This window comes from Notechis scutatus, chromosome 5 (assembly GCF_049901735.1).
Source record: "Notechis scutatus isolate UNSWTSFEM ecotype Mainland chromosome 5, rNotScu1.2, whole genome shotgun sequence".
In the NCBI taxonomy this organism is placed as follows: Eukaryota; Metazoa; Chordata; class Lepidosauria; order Squamata; family Elapidae; genus Notechis; species Notechis scutatus.
The window spans coordinates 21337486-21361456 of NC_142013.1; the positions used below are offsets into that span (position 1 = coordinate 21337486).

General features: G+C 35.6%; 1 protein-coding gene across 1 annotated transcript in view; it reads right to left on the reverse strand.

Annotated features, from left to right (window-relative positions):
* MIPEP (mitochondrial intermediate peptidase) overlaps positions 1–23971 on the reverse strand; it is a 62135-nt gene that overhangs the window by 32764 nt on the left and 5400 nt on the right. The window contains exons 3-14 of the mRNA XM_026675064.2: positions 22945–23033; positions 21435–21521; positions 20738–20801; positions 19678–19860; positions 16478–16634; positions 14992–15040; positions 14385–14445; positions 13774–13826; positions 9486–9639; positions 8533–8610; positions 6000–6204; positions 3894–4003 (exon numbers count right to left, since the gene is read on the reverse strand). Of these exons, the coding sequence (XP_026530849.2) occupies positions 3894–4003; positions 6000–6204; positions 8533–8610; positions 9486–9639; positions 13774–13826; positions 14385–14445; positions 14992–15040; positions 16478–16634; positions 19678–19860; positions 20738–20801; positions 21435–21521; positions 22945–23033 (1290 nt within the window). The remainder of the gene's footprint in view (positions 1–3893; positions 4004–5999; positions 6205–8532; positions 8611–9485; positions 9640–13773; positions 13827–14384; positions 14446–14991; positions 15041–16477; positions 16635–19677; positions 19861–20737; positions 20802–21434; positions 21522–22944; positions 23034–23971) is intronic.

Genomic DNA, 23971 nt, shown 5'->3' on the forward strand with positions numbered 1-23971 from the left:
ATGTTTGACAAAGCCTGGGTCACAACATTATCATACGGTCGAGATATTTGAATGTACAGAACATGGTTTAAAAATGAAATTTACAGGAGCAGCCCTCCTTCCGAAGAGTCTATTTAGGACATATAGAAACTTCAGGAGGAAAGGATAGAACAATGACTGATGGGAAATGGATGTAAAGAAAAGAAATGGATGGAAAAAGTAGAAGTATCAAAATCCTGCCGTTCACTGTTAGGTGATATAAGAGACTAGGTAAAGGTTCCCCTCACACATACATGCTAGTAGTTCCTGCCTCTAGGGGGCGGTGCTCATCTCCGTTTCAAAGCCAAAGAGCCAGCGCTGTCCGAAGACGTCTCCGTGTTCATGTGGCTGGCATGACTAAACACCGAGGGCACATGGAACACTGTTACCTTCCCACCAAAGTGGTCCCTATTTTTCTATTTGCATTTTTTATGTGCTTTCGAACTGCTAGGTTGCCAGAAGCTGGGACAAGTAACAGGAGCTCACCCTGTTACACAGCACTAAGGATTCGAACCTCTGAACTGCAGACCTTTTGATCGACAAAGCTCAGAATCTTAACCACTGAGCCACTGCGTCCTAGCTGAAACAAAAACCAGAGAAAGAGTAAAGAAGATAGTGGAAATCAACAGTCATATACACGTATTGATGAACTCAGCGGGATGTAGTTAAGTATACTAAGAAGTATATAGTTTATACTGTATAAGTATATACAGGTTATAAAATTATGAATAGTCAGAAGGAAGTAAAATACCTAATATATAATTATGAGTGAATTTACAAGATGTGTAGATTGCATTGATAGCTATTGTCATAGATGACTAGATAATTTCAAACACATTACAGAAATTCATACTGTTTCTGAAAAGCTTTAGGGCAGAATAACTTGAAAGGTCCTCACCCTGTAGAACTTAATGACAAATATGACAAATCATTAGTGAGAAAAGAAAGCTGTCTTTGGAATTTCCTCCGTTTGAACTAACTAGGCAAGTCTTATGTAGAAGATACACAGACTAGACTTTTATTGAGAAGTAAAAGATGTTTAAAAAGCACTATTTACTGTGAGTTTTCACATAATTCTTTTGTTTAATGAAATTTCACTTCTTAGTTTTACTTTTTTTGTTCTATAACAAGAATCTTTGATGAAAAGCTTTTTACATAATTTTTTGTAAAACTGACATAATTAGGAGCACTAAATCAATGCAACACTTTTCAGTGAGCATAACTAATGAAGAAGAAAGCAAGCATGTTTTTGGCTCCACTTCTAAGAGATTGAAAACAAGATTTTCCTAAAACAAGATAGATTGTAAGCAAGCCATATTATCATAACAAACAACAGGTTTACTCTCTGACTCTGATTACACATATTTATATTTAAAACTGCAAAGGATGAAAGATTCAAACAATCATTATTTTTAAAATAATTTCAATTTTTAAAAATATACACAAGAGGCACGTATTTAAAATCATTACAACAAAAAAGCAGTTTCAGGCATGAATCCTAATCCTGTCATCCTGTCTATTCATCAAGTCAAAATTAAAATTGACTGAATTGCTTCCTGGTGCACAGCAAGTTTATGCCAATCAGTTTCCACCACAGATCAGACTTTGGAATATGTATGAAATGAGTTCTAATATGCTTGGCTCCAAATTTGTGAATTAAAAAGAAACAAATTCTGTTAAGGCATTTGAAAAAAAAAAAAAAGAGATAGCATGTAGTAAATAATAAGGCTGCAAACTGAATCTATGGACCCACTTCAAACAAAAGCATGTTTACCATTACTTTGTATAAATAATTCCTGGCTGTATTTTTCTTTCAACTCACCATTCAATTTCATAATTCCAGAAAGTGATTAAAAAATTACAATTTCTTTTGCAACAGAAATATCTATGTGATTTTAATGCTAAATGGTGAAATATTTTTAATTTGATAAGCACTATTATATAAGCAAAATCACTTCCAAAAACTGTTGGAAATAAAACTGCATGGACTCAAAGGCTATGTGGATCATTTCTGCTCCAAGGTAGAAAGGTGTTTTTTTTTGAAGAGCGTGGGCACTGATGTTACACTTCCTCCTACCTCCTTAGAGAAGCTGTGTCTTTTTATGGATTTGCTTTGTAGCTCTGCAATCCCAGGAAAATATGTATTGGGAGATATGGAGAGACTGGCAGCCTGCCCATACGGACTCTGAAGCATCTTGACATATGCTGTCAGCACTTCCTTTACTTCAAACACATTCTTGGGAAAATATGCAGCTTCTTTAAAACGATGCCAATAGTTGTGGCGTGCATGCCCCCCACATCCCTTCTGGAACACCTTTTCTGCTATGTATCCAAAGTGCTGCACATTCACATACACAAGCAGATCTACCGAAACTTCCTGAAGAACAGTCATTCCAATCTAATTTTTCAACTGAAAAATTCCTCAACCTACAATCTATTCATGGTTACAACGGCACTGAATAAATGTGATAATGAGCAGTGGTTATGTTCTGGGCACTTGGCAACCGATTCATACTTACATCCTGTTACAGGAATTTCACAATCACGTGGTTGCCATTTGCAAACTTCCCTGCTGACTTCTGTAGAAAGTCAATGGAGAATCCAGTGGGGGAAGGTCACAGGTTGCTGGGGTGTTTTCGCCACCCGCATAACCGCCTTCAGTCCCTCTGTGCTGTTCCACACCAGCAACTCACATACCCCTTGCATCCTCATGCACCTTCTCTGACCTTTATGCACCTCTTTGCACCCTCTCCAACCCATGCTGCATCTCTTAAAAATGCCCTCCCTTCCTCTCTTAACTGGCAGTAACTAGGTGTTCTGGTTAGCCGGCAGCAGGTGCAGATGGCTGAGGAGAGCGATGACTCTGATGAGGGACCAGGACCATCAGGGAGTGGACTGCTGCCTTCAGAGACTGTGGAGGCTGGCAGCAGTGACGAGGAGGTTCCCGAGGAGCCTGCGCCAAGTGCACGTGCATGAAGGATTACTCGGAGGAAAGAACAATTACAGTAGCACAGGAGACTCGGGAGTAAGGCTGCAAGGCAATGGACCCTCCCTCAAGAGGACAAAAGCCAGGTTTGGAAAAGCGTTCTTTGCAGAAAGTAAAGAAGCTCTGAAGCTCAACTTGTGGACATCAAGATTCTCTTTGGAGAATCTTGTAAATTAGTTCTTATCTCTGGGGTTTTGGCAGCATTGACGAACACCTTGGCAAGGCTCTTTCTTATCTGAGCTAATTAGTGGAAAGCAGCCTTTTATCTGTAAAGGAACAGAATTCGTTATTAAACCTTAAAAGGTGGGGGCTGCTGCCTTTGTCTGTGTTTGCTCTTTGGGAACCCGGTTGGGTCAGAACACTAGGTACCTGCCGGTCAGCCTGGAACTTGCAACTTCCTGCTGGCTTCCTCACTGACTTCAGTTGTTGGAAGCCAGCAGGAAATTGCCTCACATAACAACCATGGAAAAGCAATCAGGACAGCAGAGATTAATGCTTAATGCTGTCACTTAATGCTGTCATTAAGTGATGGCAGTCCTTCTTTAGTGACAGAAATTCTGTTTTCAACTGCCATTGTAAGTCAGGAACTACCTGTATGTCTGATCCTGATAAATAAGGAAATCCTGCTTTTAAATACTGAGTATTCTGAGACATACCATCTTTTGGAACCCTAGCCTATGAATGCTTTGAAAAATCCTATAATACATAAAAGGGTAAGATACTATTGATTTGTAAGTCTGTTTTGGAAAGAGTTTTTAAAAGACAGACTCAACAAGCACACTTCTGTTTGTAAAATGGTTAATGGGAGAGGTGGAGAGAATAAAATAACATTTTCACTTAACATTATGTAATTGGACTGCTTTAGGGGAAAGCAGTCCAATTTTCCTACCTGACCCGTTTTATAGTGTCTTGCAAACTGGTTCACCACTCGGTAATCATTTGCAAAGTATTCCATTAAGACAGAAGGAACTTCGGCAAAGTCAGTAGAACACCTTGTACCTATAGAAAATGATATGAAAAATTAATACAAGGGAAGCTAAAACATTTATATATATATTTTTCTGTATCTCTCAAAACTTTTCTCAACTTTCCATTTTGCACTCATGCTAAAGCTGTAGTAACTCATTGTCATGTAAATATTTCATTTTATAGTATCACTCTGCTCATTGGCAGGAAAGCTAAATTTATACAGTACTCCTACATATTTTCAGCAAATCACAAAGTAAAACAAAATATTTGAACAACCGGGTGAGGCACCTTATGAAGCTGTGAATCACCCCCTTTTATAAACTTAAGCCAGGCTGCAGCAAATCTGGTCTCACTTTAAACATCAAATGTCTAATTGCCTTAACTCTGTGCTTACTTAAAATATCAAACTATGCCTGAGAATTTAATCCTGTCTGCAAATATTATCATCCCCATCTGTCTAATGAGATCACATATCTAACATTCATACCGTTTCCTTTTTGTTTAAGATGTCAATCACTGAAAGAACAGGTTTTTTGCTTTGCTGCTTCTTTTCGACTATTTCAAGACATCTGATGATGAAATAATTTCTTTCTATTAAAAATGCCATTCCTCAAATCAAGTTTTTCCTCTATTATAATGTGCTTCAAACCTTTCCAGAGTGCCTTCAAACCTTTCTGGAGCAACAAATACAGTATCTGTTATTTTTCAAAACTTGTACCCAAAACCTCTTCAGAAAAGGGCAGAGTTGGTTTTTGGAGAGGGAAATTCGGAAGACGCAGCATTATAACTTCGATTATTTCCACCTTGGCTAAGAGCACCCCTGTGGCTGGTGATCTATAAGGCATATAGATTTGATTCTAAACATCCTGTGTGACAATACACTGTGCACTGTAATTCTTTGTCAGTAAGATAATCTCTAGGTTAAAGATGTTGGTTGCACCGGAAAGGGTGCCATATTGGCCAAAATGTGTCTGAAGTGTCCAGTACTGTTCTTACTGTTATCAGAAATATGATTACAGCTGGTAATCTAGTTTAAACCTTATCCATCTTACTAAAAAATATTATGAGAAAGACTGGTGGTAGAATGACTGTCAAAGTTCAGTATCTATGATACCATACGGAAAAAGCACGTCATATGGAAGACTGAGATGCATGTATAGGAAAGGAAAAGCTAAGGCATGAATAAACGAAAGAAATAAAAATGAGCTCAGTTTATACCTGTGACTCTCTCCAACACTGGAGGTTTTAAGGAGGAGAGGGGACAGATATTTGTCTGAAATAGTATAGGGTCTCCTGCCTGAGCAGTGTGTGTGGACTAGAACAGGGATCCCTCAAACCCCAGGCCATGGACTGGCAACATGCCAGAAGCCAGGATTTATGGACCTACCTGGATTTATTTAATAAGTAAGACTGTATGTTAGCTGACCCGTGGTGGTACAGTGGTTAAGAATGCAGTATTACAGGCTCACTACTGATTGCCTGCCATAAATTTTATCCTTATTGGCTCAAGGTTGACTCAGCCTTCCATCCTTCCAAATTCAGTAAAATGAGGACCCAGATTGTTGGGGGCAATATGCTGACTCTGTAAACTGCTTAGAGAGGGCTGTAAAGCACCAGGAAGCGGTATAAGCAAAAGTGCTATAGCTAAGTGCTATAGCTATTGCTATTAGATCATTTTGACACCTCTCTGCTACTAAACCTATTTTTAGAAGTGGTCAGTGGATGCAGTTGTTTTGTTCCAACATCAAAACATGTGTCCCGTCACGAACACCTTTCTATATCCCCTCATAAAAAGGTATGAAACACAGAATGACTAAAAAAGGATTGTGCAGACCTAGTTTGTGTTTTAATCAGACTAGAATATTTATTCTGCTAGGAATAAGTTTGTATCTAATACAGAACATCATGCTAAGAAGATCATATTAGAAGTCAGTATTAAACAAGGAAATTATCTTTTATATGCAACAAGAACCAATATGTAGTGTACACATCACTAAATACTTGGCTTTTAATGTTGATTGCTTACCCGTGACATGTTGATAACGTGTTCTTCCCAGCATAGAATGCATAGCATGTCCCATTTCATGGAAGAGATTCTCCATCATTCCAGGAGTGAGCAACGTTGGTGAACCATTATTGGACTGAGGTAAACTTAGCATAATGACAACAACAGGAAGTTGATATTCTCCATTTTCTTGCAGTCTGCCTCCACGGATTGTAAAATGACAATCCTATATTTTTAAAAAAACACACACACATACATACTCACATAATCACTCTCTATCAGAAATATTAAACATTTTGCCATGTTAGTATCTTAGATCTGTTAACAGCACAATTTGTAAGAGTCACAAAATGTTTATAATTATAGCATTATCTAAAATTTTAATTTTTGAAATGTATCAGAACTGTTGTTGAATTATATTTATAGACTTGACTAAGCAAAACAAGGCCTTTTGCAGGACTTAAACTTCTACATATTTTATACATTTCTTTTATAGTTTACTTTTAATTGCAACTGAACACCAAATCTCTGAATTAAATTTGAATGAAATTTAATGCACACCTGCCAACCAATATTTAAGTGTGTTGTCTGGGCTTTGGGAGATTACCGTTTCTGTAGATGATGAGTTTATTTTTGAAGGATTATAGAAATTCCTATCTCCACTAAGCATTTCATTCCAATAGTACTGGAGAATTTCCTGATTAAAGTGCCTTTTGGGAAGCTATGGGGACTTCCAGAATAAGGGAATGAGGAAAGCTCCTTTCATGAGCTTTTTAACTCAATCATAGATCCTAAAATGTAAGGCAGTATAATTTTATACTTTTAAACATATTCTCACCAAGAAAGTAATACCTTTGCATAGAACTGTACTATCAGATCTCAGAATGGGACCTGATATGTATGTTGCTTATCACAATGTTCCAAAATGCCCAAGACCAAGCAAGAAATATTTAAGATGATAGTGTTATTAAAACATGTAATTAATATAGAGAACATTTTATATCTAATGTAATCTAATGTAACCCTCTTTGAAGGAAAAACAGTTTCAACATATTCATTCTGATTTGGAAAAAGTATAGTTTTTAAGATTACCATTCATTGTTAAATTAAACCTTTCCTTGTGCAGCTGTGAGAACATCCTCCAGGTATTACTGAACTACAATTCCCATCATCCCAAACCAGCCAATACTGAAGAATTATGAAAGTTATAGTTCAGCTACATCTGAAGAGACATAGATTCCTATCTAAATTCTGATATTATAGAATTCATTAGTTGAGTTATGTCTACTTTTCTGTCCTTAACAATATTCAAAATTGAATGAATATATAAAGAATAAACTATTTTAATTCCAATGTGGTTTTTGTTTCAATCACGGAATGCTGTCATTTACAAAAGGCTTATTGGACAGTGCTATTTGAAATAGGGTTTTGGCTTCAAATGTCAGTATTTGTCTCTGATATAACAAAAGGGAAAAAGGAACTCATGCTCCATTGATCTTTCAGAATATGGAAAACTTAAGCTATCTTCTTGGATATGCCTTAAGACAGGAGAATGGGACAACTCATCACAGACAACTCGCTGCGGGTTAACTTAACAATTCTATTTAATTATTTAAAATAAATAAAAAATTTAATTTTTGCCATTCACATTTTGTTCTTTCGCTCCTTTTGCATCCTTTCTTTAATGATTCTATTCCACCATTTCTTTGATATTAGTGTAACTCTTGTCCCGCAGTGAGTTGTCCTGCAGTGAGTTGGCTGTGGCGAGTTAAACAGGGCGAATTGGCCATGGTGAATTATCATAGACCCTAAGACAGAGGTCCCCAACTCCTGATCCATGGACTGGCACTGGTCCACGGCATGCCAGAAACTGAGCTGCGCAAACAAGCGAAGCCCCATCTGCGGGATGCAGGCAGCACACGAAACCACACCCCCTCCAGTCCATGAAAAAAATCTCTCTCCGCAGAACCGATGCCTGGCTGGGGGTCACTGCCTTAAGAGAACATAGCCAGTGGCCAAAATATTCTGTATACCCTAAAATGAAGAAAGGACTTTTAATTGTGACATTATATCACAAAAGGACTAAACATGAAAGCATTCTTTCCCAAAAAGCTCAAAGTGATGGTTTTTGTTATTCCTTCATTTAAGGCTATGTTAAATGTTTTATTAAGTTGTTTCCAAAACAATGGTCACTAGAAGTCATCATCTTTTTAGGCCGTCAACCTGGCAATTCTGGATGCCTGAGGTGGCACAGAAGGAATTTGAAATGATCTACTTCTAATGCAGGAGGCATCAAAAAGGAAGGTGGTGTATTCTGAGTCCACATCATCTGCACTATTTTTATATTCTTAAACATGCTGTTGCAAAAATACAAAAAAAAATATATTGGATTTTATGTAACTCAGTTTTTTTTAACCAAATGTACTTTAATTTAAATGGCATATCCTTGATTTGCTCTGAATAATCAAATACGTTTTATATTTTACCATGTATTAATTTTTGGAGAGTGGGGATAAGATAAATTCAAAGTGATCGTTGATGTTAAAAAAATTACCTGATGAGGCTTGTCTGGCCTTTGAAAAAAGTCACAGTAAATATATCCCAATAATCCTTCTTGTTCATGGACAACTGCCTAAAAATAAAACGTGAAAGTTGAAAAATTTGCCATGTGGTGAGTGCTGATAATTTCATACCAAAATCTAAATATAAAATCTGCCTAACTGGATTCCACATTTGATTTTCATCTAATAATGGAGACAAGTTGAAGACAGAATCAGTCTGAATTAGTTTTGTCACACGAGCTCTTAGTGGAGTCCTAGCTGCTCTCAGAAACCATCTCAGTGACTGCTAGAGCCTAAAGTCTATAAATACATATAAATCTATTAACTCTGACCTGTGTTTTTCCCCCTCAATCACAGATTTAACACTGAGTTTCATTTCCATAATTTCTCCAAGTCGTACTTAAATTAAATAAATTATGATTGATGAAACAGAATTTCAGCAAGATTAAACAGAACTAACTTAGCATAGATTCAACTCATGTACCGTGTTTCTCATATAATAAGGCCGGGTCTTATTTTTTTTTGAGCCCCGAAAAAATGGCTAGGCCGTCTTTTTGGGGGTGACTTAATTCCCCCCCTTGCATCTTCGGGCGGGCGGGCAGCGATGGCTTGGATGTTGATCTCGGCATTGGTGGGGCACTTCATATTGGGGTCAACGCAGGCAGCACCATATCCGGGTGTGCAACAAAAGTGCTTCCTAACGGCAAGCCCCCCCACCATCCCCCCCCATTTTGCATGTTTTAATATAGGCCTTAATTTGGGGGGAGGGGCTTAATTTCATTTCATGCCTATAAAACATGCTGGGACTTCCTATTGGGGGAGGCCGTATTGTTGGAGAAACAGGGTAGTAGAGAAAGATTATTATTGTTATTCTTCCTTACTAGATGTAGTATGTTTATCGCTTTTATCTGTTAACTTCGAGGCATTTAGAAATTAAATCTCTTACCAGTTTACGAACATCCTCACACCACACTTCTCCCTTCTCAGGCTGTTCAGCATAGAGAGAGATTCCTAGAAGCTTATTGAACAAAATGTTCAGCCCATCCATACATGCCCCAAGAGAGAAAAAGGGACAATATAGACTTGGTTCAATATTATATCTAAAATATCCAAAAAGAACATGTGTTACAAAAGAACATGAGACATCACCAACTGGGTGACTTTAAGTCAGTCACTCTCTTTTAGTTCAACCCACCTCACAGGGTTCTTTTTGTAGGTAAAATAGGAGGTGGAAGGTGTGTTGGATATGTTCATTGCCTTAAGTTGTCAATAAAGGTAGGATACAAATAAATAAAATAAACTGCTATCTCATATACATTGATACATGTACATATGCATTTGCTAGCAAGACTGGAATTTTCTGCCCCAAATGTAAATTATGTATGAAAAAGTCATTTTAGACAGGTGTATTTCCACTGCTCTCTATGCTTATTTGACTCACATCAATGGATATTCCTTCCAAAGCAAGGAAAGTCAACAGCCTATTGACACCATGCTGGACGTTACCACTGGTTGTGAGAAGTGAGGCGAGAACAGCTGGATGATGGATTCATACAACATCTTGCATTAGGCATGATGTCAGATCAGAATAGTTACACAAAAGCACTTTCAGAAATATTAGTAGAGTCTACAATATATTTGGTTGTCAATATATTGATTGTGCCATACGAAGAAAGATGATTTGATGGTAGGAAACTATCAGTGTTGAGAATATAGCAAACAATGTAAGGGCACAGTAATGTTACAAAAGACAGCTAGAAGACTGGCAAAATGCATCTACAAAGACCAACTGGCAGTCCAAAAGTATGATGAAAACTTTTTAATTTCACAAATCTTGTACAGATTCAACCAGTTTCAATTGGCAATCTGATAATATCCAAAAATGCTAGGGAATTCCTGGAAGTTTGGCATTCAGACGTATCATTTATCCCTAGACACATAAAGTCAATTTAAAAGATACAATGAAAAGGCTTTAATTTTTTTTAAGAAATGTATGTGGCAGCCCATGTTACTTGCATAATTCCAGGGGGCTAATGAACCATTCATAAGAATAATGTATAATCCCTGTGATCAAAACAAAAGGCATAGTTAAATTAATCCAATAAATTCGGGTGGTTTTACAAATGCTTCTTGGGAGCCTTAACTATTCCCAAAATACTGAGCAGAGTATTCTTTTCCACCTTCTCTCTAATGTTCCTGCTTATCTTTATCTTTCTTTCTGGGCTTGCAGGCCTTACAAAAGAACTATGGACCACAGCCATCCATTAAGCTTTGGAGATCCATCTGAAGCCTGGAAGAATTTTGAGAATCAAAGTGACATTCAAGCCTTGCTACAGCATGCCAGCTTCCTAATATAATGCAATATAAGTATTGTTGATAGTGTAGGTGTATTGTATTATATTGTAATGTATTGTACTGTAATATATTGTTTGCTTTTTAGAGCAGATTTTGCAATTTACATCAGAAGTAACATTAATATATCACCTAAACAATTGAATAGAAAACTTTTTATTGTGTGATAGCCCAACATACACGGCAATAAAGCTGATAAATTAAAGAGAACATTGGTTTATTTGAACTGAAATCCTGATTCACATTAAAAGTTTGTAGGACTGGTGGAGATTTGTGAAGGGGAGAGAATCCAAGGATTTCAGTTTGGCTCAATAACATTTTTATAGGCAAGAAATCAGGTCAACTGGTCCAATGAAATAAGTAAAGTTTGTTCATTATTCTTCATGAACAGCACGATTCAAACATTAAAGACTGTGCTACTAAAGGGCAATAATTTTGGTGGGCAATGACAAACAATTATATCACAGCCTGTATGCTTTCAGTGGTTTAAACAAAATACTGGCATATAAAATTACTCTCAATCAGACTGAACATTTGGGGAAAATATGTTGTGTATGACTACCATCAACTTCACTGAATGGGTTTTTGATAGCCTTAACAATTATGAAAATTATTATGTTTAAATATCTATTACAAATTATTCAGCTGAAATGTCATGTGGCATTCATGAACCACAGTAAAGATTCTGTATTGTGTTGTTAATAACATAATCAACCTTTAGGTAAAGGGTGTGCCACTGAGTGGGGATTTACCACAGAGAAATCCTTTCATTTTTGCCCACATCCTTGAGGATGGGAGGTTCCTCAATATACTTTCTCTAGAGGTCCTGATCACACAGTCAGTTTTAGCCATAGAATTGCCTCATCTTAGGCTAAAATATTGGATTTAACTCACGATTACCCATGGCTTTGTGGTTAAGACACATTTTGAAACAATCTTTTCCACAGTCCAAGATCTACAGTATATTATACTGTATATCCATTTCATGAACTCACTCACTCTCTTGTCAGACTGTACCCTTAAACAGTCTTAAGAGATAATCAATGTCTAAGATCTTTAAATCTACAATATTTACTGTGTAGCATCCATGTGTACATACATTTTTCCTCATTTATAAACAAAATCTGAATACATTTTTCAAAATTCAGAGAAATGCATACTTAGCTAAAATTTTAATAGTTGAAATAATACAGACCACTCAAAATTAATCATCTAGACCTGCAGCGTGCCTTCAACCAACTAAGTTTAATTTGATGTTTGAGACTTCTAAATATGCAAACATAGGAAACCTTACTCAGTTTCATGGGATTTATTCCTAAACATACAAATTACAGCCTTAGTAAGAAATATAGTCTATCAAAAGCGTGTGAATTGTATCCTCAAGTGCTTTTTCAATCAAGACTGGAAATTAGCTAGTCCATGCATAGAACAATCCTAATTGATTTATAACTATGTCTTAATATGTCCTGTAGGGCTTATTTCTAAGTATTTATATACAAGATTGGAGTCTTATAGCAAACGCCTGAACAGGTTTAACTAAAATTAAGTCCTGTGCTAATAGTTTACATTCTAAAATCCAATAGAAGAGAATATATGTATATTCTCAGTCCCTGTTTTTATACAATAGCTTGCCCTGGCAGTGTTGGTAGGGTGTAGTTTTCTCCTTGTAGTTCCTTGATTAGGATATGTTTTCTGCTTGTTTATTTGTCTGGTATTAATCCCCACTTATCTGGGTGTTGGCTGCTGTGGAGAGGATGTGTTCTGGTCTTTTTGTTTTCTTAACTTTTCTAATGTGTAATTTGAATGAAGTGTAAATTTGGTTTATCTCTATGTGTCTATGGATGGCTGATCTGTCTGAATGCCAAACTTCCAGGAATTCACTTGCATTTTTTGTTTAGCTTGGATTAGGATTCTTAGTTTCTCAGTTAAAACTCTTGTTGAATTGGTCTATGTGTTGGGAGATTAAGGAGTTTTCATTATTTCTGGGCTTCAAATTCTAAAGCCTCACATTGCCTGTTTCTGATACAAGAAAGTACAGGTCTTAATTAATTAGAAACGATCTAGCAATTTTTTAAAAATATATGTAGCAAAGCAAACATTTTTCCCAAGAGTTTTATTTAAAAAAAAGTCATTTATTAATTTAATTGCATTACTTCAGCTTATATGCTACTCTGAAAACCCAAAGCAGTTTACTATTACAGTATTATATTAAAATACACAAAATTAATTGTATAAACTTAAACAACAAATAGTCCCTAATGTGTCACCATCTGGACAGCAAAATCCTTCAGATACCTCAAAATGCCTCTCTGAAGAAGCCTGTTTCAAGGTTCTTAAAAACTATAGTACTAAGGGGATTTTAATATAGAGAGTAGAAGCAATGGTATCACAATCCATTATGAAAAATAAAATTCTAAGTAGAATACAAATTACACTGATAGTATGTGATAGTATAGCTAAAAGACTGCTCATCCAAAATGAAACTTTACAGTTGTGAAAAAACTGTGAAATTTAGGCAAGAACACCCCCTAGTGTTAAAATATCTAAAAATGCTATTGCCGTATTTATAGAGCTAGGCTGAAAAGATTTTGTTGTATCCAATAATAAGATTTATCTGTTTCCTTGCCCTTCCAAAATAATTCACTGCAATTATAGGATCCTCTAAACTGACTCTCAAGATAACTAAAGTGATTATTGGAAAATTTCTCTGCTCTTTGGTTTAAAGTTCCAATTTAAGATATTGATGTGGAAAAGTATCTTATTTGGGCAGGAAGAGCCCAAAAAAGGAGTTATCAGAGAGTGAACCTAATCTTTCATGCCTAACAATTCTTAATAATAACTAAAAAAAACTAGAGAGGTTAAGAGAAGGATCGAATGCTTACCTCTCAGCACGCAAGATACCACTAAGATATGGGTGATCCCAAGGCATTAATTTCTGAAAATGAAAGAAACCACATTTTGAAACACTAACAAGAGTATTTTAGCAGGTAGCACATTGGTGGTTAACTTATTTTGAATTATATTATAATATACTTTACTTAGGATTGTGCTTCTGAAAGCTTTAACCATATTTTTGAATGCATATGCTATTTTATTAAATCTTAAAGTTTTTAAAGTATTAAAAATACAAAAACAGAAACAAAGGCAGAAACAAAAAAAAAAGATAATGATCCAGTTAACGTTATAAAATTTGAACAATTCTTCAAGTCTGATCTCATTCTTCTCAACCTTGTATCAACCCTGAACAGGTTTAACTTAAGATACCATATTATATTTTCTAGCTTAATTTTTTATTTGTTATGTGGAAAACAGTATCATTCAGCATGTTATTTCTTAAAAATATTAATCCTGAAACCAAATATTGAAATGACATAAATACAAAAGAAAAAGGATAGTTATATCAAGTCAATTTATTGTTGGAATTATTAAAAATATTTTTTCAAATTAAGGTTCAATTTAGATTAGTTATAAGGGAGAAAAATGTATCACTTACTGATTTGAAAGGATATAGTTTCATTTTCATACCTTCCATCATTTCAAAATCCTTTTGAGTGCTACAAAACAAGTGTATAATTAACTTTTATTTAGTTTTAATAATTAATTAATTAATATAATATAATTTTAATTAATTTGTATAAGTCAAGCAAAAACAGAATAAAATGTTATCAGAGAAAGAAATGCAATTTCTTCATTTCTTAGGACTGTTCTAGTAACATATAATACTAAGAAATTATATGGGAATTTTTCCTTCTTCCATTAGAAGACAATTAAGATGTCAGAAATTACTTATCATTGTCTTAGGACAGAGCCTGAGTGACTCAAGATCACTTAGCTAGCTTTGTGCCTAAGGCAGGACTAGAGCTCAGTTCTCCTAATTTCTAACTGATATATTAATATTACAACAAGCTGGCTCTATAAATGTTTATATTTAACATCTTTTAAAATGGTTTAATATTTTAATCAAGATTTTAAAAACTAATAAGAAACCCATAAAGACATTTTAAGTCCTATTAGTATAAAACTATAAAAAGATTTTTGCCTTGATACAAGTGGAAATTGCTTTCTTAATTAATAAAATTAAATTTGAAAAAATGACTCACCGACTGAATAATTTATCTGAAAGCTTTGTCAGAAACTGCATTACGGTCTCTAAAAAAAGAAGTATAAGAAACTTTTAAGAAGTAACAACACAACTTTATCTAAAATAAACATATTTACTAAACTGCCTATAGTGAAAAACCTAATTGAAATCATACTGAAAAAAGCTGAATACATTAGTAATCAGTATTTCAGTACCAAAATTGCTATAAACAGTACTAAAACTGTAAATATAGTGGTATATAAATCCAAATCTCTGAAGATAACAAAGGTGGTTTTGAGCCTTGTGGAGAAATAAAATGGGAACAATTTAATAAATAGTGATGTTTTAACACTGCGTACAAGATGAAAACCTGGTTATGATAGTTTTCACTTGCCAACTGCCTTATTCTTCAATCATTTGACGCTAAAAGGGTGCTGCTGCCTTTTAGCCTGGCATCAGACATGACTGAAGGGAAGAGGGTTTTTCCATGGAACAGGAAGCTTAAACCCTGACTTCTAGGGAGAAAAGGTGTCAACCCTGTCTCATGATAGTAATTTACAGTCAGTACATGTCCTATGTTTGACATGTTGTTTTTCTTTTTATTTCCCCTTGCCGAAAGTTTGGAGAGGAAAGAATTACAAGAGAGAAGCAGGCACACTATATAGATAATATGCAACAAAAGCAATGTGCTGGCAGTTGCTAGCATGTTACACAAACCGACCATTTTGTGAAGGGGGGGGGGGGAGAACTTATGCAATGTGCTCACGACCACTGGTCCCAGTCAATTACTTTTGATATATCTTTTCCTTGCATGTCTGCTTACTCTCTTGCAATCCCTTTTTCTCCAGTGAATGTAATATATAAACATTCTTTTCTTGTTAATTATCCCAGCTTCAGGACAAGTGTTCCAAGGGTGGGGGAGCAGTTAGAAGGCAAACAAAAAACAAAAATGTGAAATTGTTTAATCTTGTCAGTTTTGAGCTGGAAAGCACAGAGGTGGAGTTAGCATCTATTTTGCTGAGGGATAGAGATGCCAGTGCCAACTGTGGCTGCTAAACATGGACTACCTGTATTAATAGTTAAACCAAAACAGAGAAACTTCAGCATTAAATTAGACTACTCACTGGAACCTTACATATAAAAAGAGCAATTTTAATATGTATGATCAATGCAAAATATTAATAATCAACAAAGTATAGAACAATAAAATACCTCCATTTAATTGACACTTTAATTATTTAATTATTGACACTTGATTATTTAGGATTTGTTTCTGTAAAGATCAAATTAACTCATGGTATGCTGATGTGGCAATATACTCAATATACTCTGAGGTGGCAATACACTCTAGCAAAAAGTTTAGAAACTTTTAGAAGATTGCAAAATGTAATCATTATAATCATTATATTGTTAGCAAAAAGTTGGTCCTAATTCCATGCAGTAGTTTGCATAGCTAGCACTGGTTCTCATCTCTTCCTTCCCTTTCAGTGCAAAGATGCATTTACCTGGGGTTTGGGCCATTGTTCCTTGAAGAGCTCGATGAGCAAATGTATCATAGCCAACTAACTGGGCCAGAGTATTTCTACTGGCAAGCAGTTCATCTAAACACTGCAGTTGCTGACCATTCGGGTATAGAAAAACTTTGTAGGCAACTTCACGTACCTAGTATTAACAACAATAAAAGCAATGAATATATACACACACATAATTAACACCAAAATAAATGATAGTAAAAAACTGACAGTTAAAATATCATCACCATGTATAAAAAGGTTTTTATGTTAGAGGAACTCTAAAAAAATAAACAGTTTACAACTATGCCCTCAATTTGTTGACCTCAATTATCATATTTCAGATACAATGCCCATCTGCGCTGTCTCTCTAATAATGAACTACTTCTTTATTATAGAATGAAAAGACTTATCAACATTATTCCATATGATAAACTAAGACTATTTTTATATATGTATCTTGTATTTTTCCTCCTTTTTTGTATTTATTAGGTACAGGTAAAGGTTGCACATTAGTGCTCGTCATTTCCGGCTCTGGGGTTGGGGGGGGGCTCATCTCAGTTACAAAGCCAGAGAGCGAGCACTGTCCGAAGATATCTCCCTGGTCATGTGGCCGGCAAGACTGAACGTCAAAAGTGCATGGAATGCTCTTACTTTCCTCCCAAAGTGGTCCTTATTTTTCTACTTGCATTTTTACATGCTTTCAAACTGCTAGGTTGGCCGAAGCTGGGACAAGTAACGAGAGCTCACTCCGTTATGCAGTGCTAGGGATTCGAACCACCAAATTGTTGATCTTTCTGTATTTATTACAAAGTACCTATTTGGGCGTGTCACAGGGTCTTTTAAACTATACCTCTGCATAGTTTAATTTGGTGGGCTCAAGACACCAAAAGCGTTAATAACACAACACCTTAAACAACACACTTAAGAGCTCACCTACTGTTGCTCACTATTCTCCACTCTCCTCCACTGCTGCTACTACTCCTGCTACTGCAACTAATATTTCTTGTAAGTACTGCTAAAAAAAACAACCCATTTCTTTCTGGTTGCTTTACTTCCACCAACATATATGTGTATCACAGCTTTTATAGTCAGGTTTGCTGGGTTGATAAGTGAGCTGGTGAAAAAGCTTAAAGCAGGGGTGTCAAACTCGTGTCATCACGTGATGTATCCGGACCCCTTTGCTAAACCAGGAAGGGGTGGGGCCAGCACGTGATACATCCAGGTTGCGGGCCACGAGTTTGACACCCCTGGCTTAAAGAAAAAGGTGCTGTAAACAGCACAGGTTTTCTGGGCAGCCCGTTCCCTCACAGGTTGTCAGAAAATATAGCCAAGAGAAAAGAGCTGGAAAGGGTTAACACTACCTTTTCTTCCTACAAGAAAAGGTTAAGCTTCCTGTCCCCCTCAGGAATCATTTTCTTTTCAGTCACATCTAACACAAGGCCTGAAAGGCTCTGAACTGCAACTGATTGCTCCAGTTTACAAACCTGAAGAACCTCTGATGGAGGATTCTGGCCTCAACCAAATTCTCAGAACCAGCAGAAAGGCTTCCATAATTGAATTTAATCCAGGCATCCTAAAGTTTCAATGCCTGATGAATCTATTTTATTCCTATGCCTGAGGTTCAGGATACATCTCCAATCTCCATTTTTCTTTAGCACCACCGGAAAAACCCCCAAAAGCCAGAAAAACTACAGCAGAGATTACCTCTTGTACAGTATAAATTCTGTTGTGTTCCTGTGCTTAAGCTCTGCTTGGTCCCTTAATTTTGAAATGTTCTCCTTTTTCTTGGAGGCAGGAGATGAAAGAAACCTATCGTTCGGCTTTCCTGGACAGTCTAGATCAGGGGTGTCCAACCTTGGCAACTTTAAGACTTGTGGACTTCAACTCCCAGAGTTCCTCAGCCAGCAAAGCGTTGAAGAGTTGAAGTCCACAAGTCTTAAAATTGCCAAGGTTGGACAACCCTGGTCTAGATCATTCTTGTAAATTAACAAGGCCAAATTTCTACACCCATTTATTCTTCAGGAGTGTTTCTAGTTGTAAGGGAGTTTCTCAAATCACATGCCCATCTGGGAAGTAATGGCATCATGCTAAGGGGCATTTTGATTCTTGCCTCCTTTGCCTCACTATTGAATGGATGCTTTACCTACTAAAGTTGGCAGCCCCCCAAAAAAATCCTTTGACCACTTTCTATCAGAAACAAGGCAGAGGTCTCAATTTTTGATAGGAAAAGAAAATGCAGGACTTTGTTTGCAATAGATTTTTTTTCCTTTTCTCACTTCCTTTGTCCTTCAACTTATCTCCATATTCAGCATCCTCTCCCTCACCAGACTACACTCTGTTAATATAAGAAACCTGGGAGCTCTCGGTTCTTGATTAGGATGTTGTTTACTATTAGCTTATTTGTCCGAGTTGGTAGTTCCTTGATTGGGATACTGTTTATTTCTATTGCTAGTATTAATCTTGGTGTTAATCTCTACTCACCTGAATGTTGATTGCTGGTTTTGGTCTTTTTATTTCCGTTTTCGCTTTTGGATGTCTCTCAATACCTTGGTAGATGTTGTTGATCTCAATGTGCCTGATGATGGCTGATTGGTAAACAATAGCCTAATCAAGGAACCACCAAGACCACTCCTAACAATACTGACAGAGTTAAGGCATTTATAAAGTATATAAAATAAGACCAAACTATTGTCTAGTTCGATAATGAAATGCCTGCAAGAAAACAACCAAGCTCAAAGAGCACCAAGGATCCCACAAAAACAAGTCTTTTAGTTAGAAATGGTGGATTTAAATGTTTTTTATTGGCTTTACTTCTGGAGATTGAAAATTGATTTGTTTTCTACTTACTACTGATGCTTCCACAAGTGCCCCAATATGTAGAGAATATTATAATAAAATGAAGGAAAATTAGCAGCACCGTTTTCCTTTTTCTAATCATAAAATTGAATGCCACCCTGTCCACTTTATACACTATAGCAGATGTAAATTTGCAGCTCTCCATATGTACTCTGAATATGCCTCACTTCAAGTTACACAAAATACTTCCTTCCTGGTTCTACTACTTGGATGATTTATTTTGCTCCATTTAAAAAGGTACACTGTACAGATGACCACTTATAAAGCTATTCATGTGCATTGCTAAACAATTATACAAACCATATTGGGCAATAATATATTTTATGCATACATACCAAATCATCTGGACTGTCTGCACTGAGACAACTGATTTGGGCAAAACTGCCTTCAACTGCAAAGTTATGGCGAATGTGTTCTGGTAATACATGCTTCTCAATCTTGTTTGGAAGATGAGACCCCAGGAGAAATTCATTACATAAATCCAAAATGTTGACATTAAGATTTACTGCATTCTTGCGCTGCAAATAAGGGAAAAACATAAAACAGATGTTTTTTTCATACATTTCATAATATGTAAATATATTAAAATATTTACAGAAAACATTGAAAATAGCAGCATCCATAAACTCCACCAGAAATTAATACTATGTGCCTGTTGATGGCCAATTTGTAAACTATAGCCTAATCAAGGAACCACCAATGTCGATAGGGCAAGCCACTACTACATAAAATGAGTGTAAAACCCACTCCTTTCTAGCACTGATGACATTGCCTTGTTTGGTAATGAAAGTCTGCAAGAAAACAACCAAGCTCAGAAAGCATAATATTTTAACTTATCTACATAAGACAACTTATGGATCCAACTGATTTCCAGCAAATGCTTGGGGTATAACACATGTGTTGCGAGAACAGCTACTAAAGGGTATCAGATCTACTTCAGAGTGATGGTTATTACCTATAGAACCCTTTATGGCTTGGGCCTTCATGATTCTCAGGCAATATGCACACCCAGGCAATATGCACACCCAATAAAAGTTGGTCAAAAATGAGGAAATTTTTCTTGGTGGCAACACTGTCATTTTGGAACTTCTTGCCTCCCATGTTTGTAACCTATCCAGAGTCACCTTGTGGTGAGATGGGTAGCAAATAAATTTAATAAATAAAGTAAACCAATCAATAAAATCAGGATTGTCCCCAATCAATTAAAATTTAAAATCTATTCTGCGGGATGACTGGTATGAAACACTGCAAATATAGAGTTGATGGCAGTATGAAGGTATACAACATAATGTTTGTTTTTAATTGGCTGTTTTTTAATTATTGCAAGCCACCTAGTTAAAGAATATGTGGCATCAAAATGACTGCCTACTTTAATTTTTTGTAAATAATAAATACCTGTTCTTCATTCAAATGAATACCACTGATCTCAAAATCAAACATGAAAAGTTCTGCCACTCGCCTGAAAGAATAAAATTCCACTGTCAGAAAATAATGTCAAATAAATAATAATATAAACCAAATGTTACAAATCAAATACTAAGAAGTGAATTTAAGACACACAAGTACAAAAATTATTCCATCCAACAAAGCTTACAAAAGGTAAGCAGCTACATACTGCAGCCTACTTTTTTCTTTATTCATAGTATCATATAAAAAGACAAAGATGTGTACAATTTGTGCTATTATTTAATTACTGTATTTAATAGAAATTCATTTAAAATTAAGACACGTGCCCCTTCAGTTTTATGACTATATATTTAGAAATACATCACAGCAAGTAAATATTGCTTGTTTTATGTTAGCAAGCAACCTTAGTTATCAGGAAAACTATATAGTTACTAGAGAAATACTGCAAATAGATGCCAGATAACTAAGATAATACAACAACAACATTATTTGTAATTTCAGATTCTATTGTTTTGTAAAAATGCTTCAAGACTGGAATAAATAATGCACTCATAGATATCACACAGACTGAAACAAGTTCACAATATGTTCCACAGTAACATGTGTGCTGATCTAGTGGAATAAAGTATTCCATATTTACTTTGAACATTACAAGAAAATTCTTACTGTAACAATTAAAATGTACCTTGTTTCAGGGTCAAGAGAATCCATAACATCTTTATCAATTAACAATCTTCTCAGACTCTGACATAAATCTACATTCGTGTTTAATCTAGAAATAAAAAAATAGATATAGCCAATATTACATTTACAATTAGTTACTACTAATTGTAATTCTGTATTTTCGTCATGTTTTATAAACTTATTCAGCTTCAGAAAAAGTTATCACTGACACAGCCAGCATAAAGAAGACAGCAAAAGCAATTTACATCACAAATACTTTTTTTCCCCAGCATACCCTAAGGTATGCAAGTAACTTATTAAAATGATAAACAAGGCAAGAGGAAATATAATCCTAGAGTGATTCCTCACTTTTTACAGAACATCTGCATGACATTTTCATCCAATTATTCCATTACTGCCTTCCTGTGTTTTCTCTGTGAGTTTTCAATTTTTTTTAAGGTGGGAAAATGTATGGCTTTTGTGGGGGCCGGTGCAAGATCACAGAATGTAAGGGATACAGACCACTTTACTCTTTTTTTCCTCTTCCCCTCTCTCCCTGGGCTGGGTTTCAGTAAACTAGTATACATATAATGGTAAGATAGATCTGTGATTTATACAACTTAGAGGTCTGGTTCACATATGACTTTAAGGCAAAATGGATTGTTTCACATATTTCAAAAAAATAAAAATAAATCATACTTGTTGCAAATCACTGTATGAAACAATACAAGAATTGAATAATCTGACAAGTAAGCTTATAGCCACTAACATTTTTTTCAATTGATGGATGTAGTTTCAAGAGTATATCAGCTCTTCATCATAAGGACCTATAATTTTACCATGGCTTTTCTTTAGAAATATTTTTTCCTAGTAGACTAGACTTTATTTCATGGGAATAAATTAGAATACCTTGCTATTGATTAGTGCAGGGGTGTCCAACCTTGGCAACTTTAAGGCTTGTGGACTTCAACTCCCAGCTTTGCTGGCTGAGGAACTCTGGGAGTTGAAGTCCACAAGTCTTAAAATTGCCAAGGCTGGACACCCCTGGATTAGTGACTAGTAGAGGCACACATTCTACCTTGAGTCAACCTCAATGATTATAGAATACATTAAAAAATGTATAAGAATAGTTCCTGCTGTACTGCCAGGCACAAGCAATCAGAATCACTCATGAATAGATTCAGGCTGTAACCAAGCTAGGTCCTATGTCAAGGTAGGCCCTTGTTTCAACTCCTCCCTGCAATCTAGCTGGCAATTCCCTAAAAGTTTATTTATCTAAACTCTAAAAGTTTATTTATTTATTTATTTATTAAATAAGTTCAACCCTGCTTAGCATTATTATAGCATTACTGATCACTACAGCTCAGATTAACCAGACAAATCAGTTTTCCCCAATCTGAGCACCTTTCAGCTCTACACAGAACTCAATTCCAAGAATTCTGGCTAGGAATGTGGGGAGCAGAAGTTCATACATCTGGAAGATAAGTGTGAAAGGTTAATACAAACTTTAAAATATTGAAAAAAAAGCATACTTTTCTACCATAGTACCAATGCTTCTGCAGGCTTCCTCAGCAGCTTCCCTGAAAGCAGGATCAGGATGGGCTATTTTCACAAAATCAGCCTGTTATAGTAAAAAAAAATATGAAAGAAATGTTGCATTAGCAATTGCAGAAAAACAGAAAATCTTACTAACTGCATAAATATTTCACATGATTTGAAATATTTATAAACATGTGTTTTCAAAGAGCTATAAATTAAAATTGCTCCTTACTTTAATATTTCTTGAAGAAAAAATATGTAGATACATTGAGAGTTTCGAGGATGGATTATATATAAGATCAGGAAGTGTTCTAAATACTGATAACATAAACATGCAACAGGTAAGAAGTTCCAATGTATATATATGTATTATTTTAAAAAATCTGAAAAAAGGTTGTAGAGGACAATATTTATGGGCCCACCAGGGAAAACCATGTCATGTGGAAGACTAAAACTTGGAATGTAAGAGAAATAAATAAATGGCAAAGAGCACGAATGAATAAATGAATGAGATGTGTTGTGCATTTGTGAAATTAAGAAAGAGAATTAATAACAAATTTGATGAACATAATATGATCTAATGGAGTAGCACTGATCATTTCATGCAAAGAGTTGTAGAGATCAATCTTCCAATATAAAGGAATGGGAAATAAACATAAAAATGTGAACCATGCTTGAAATAGAGTGTCTGGCATTACACTAGTAGAAAGAATTAAAATAACATTCTAGGTGGAATGATGGGATAAGAACAAAATGCATAGAAGAGATGGATTACTAAAACTGAGGATAGGAGAAAGTGATTGTATCATGTGTACAACAAAAAAAGGCAAAGAATATCATAAAAAATAAGGAATGGGTAAGATTAAAAGAGGCACAGAATATGCAAAATAGAAACATTGTCTAAGAAGAGTAAAATTAAAACAAATCAGTGGTGGGATTCAAATTTTTTTACTACTGGTTCTGTGGGTGTGGCAGGGGAAGGATACTGTAAAATCTCCAGGTCAGAGGTGGTATTTACTG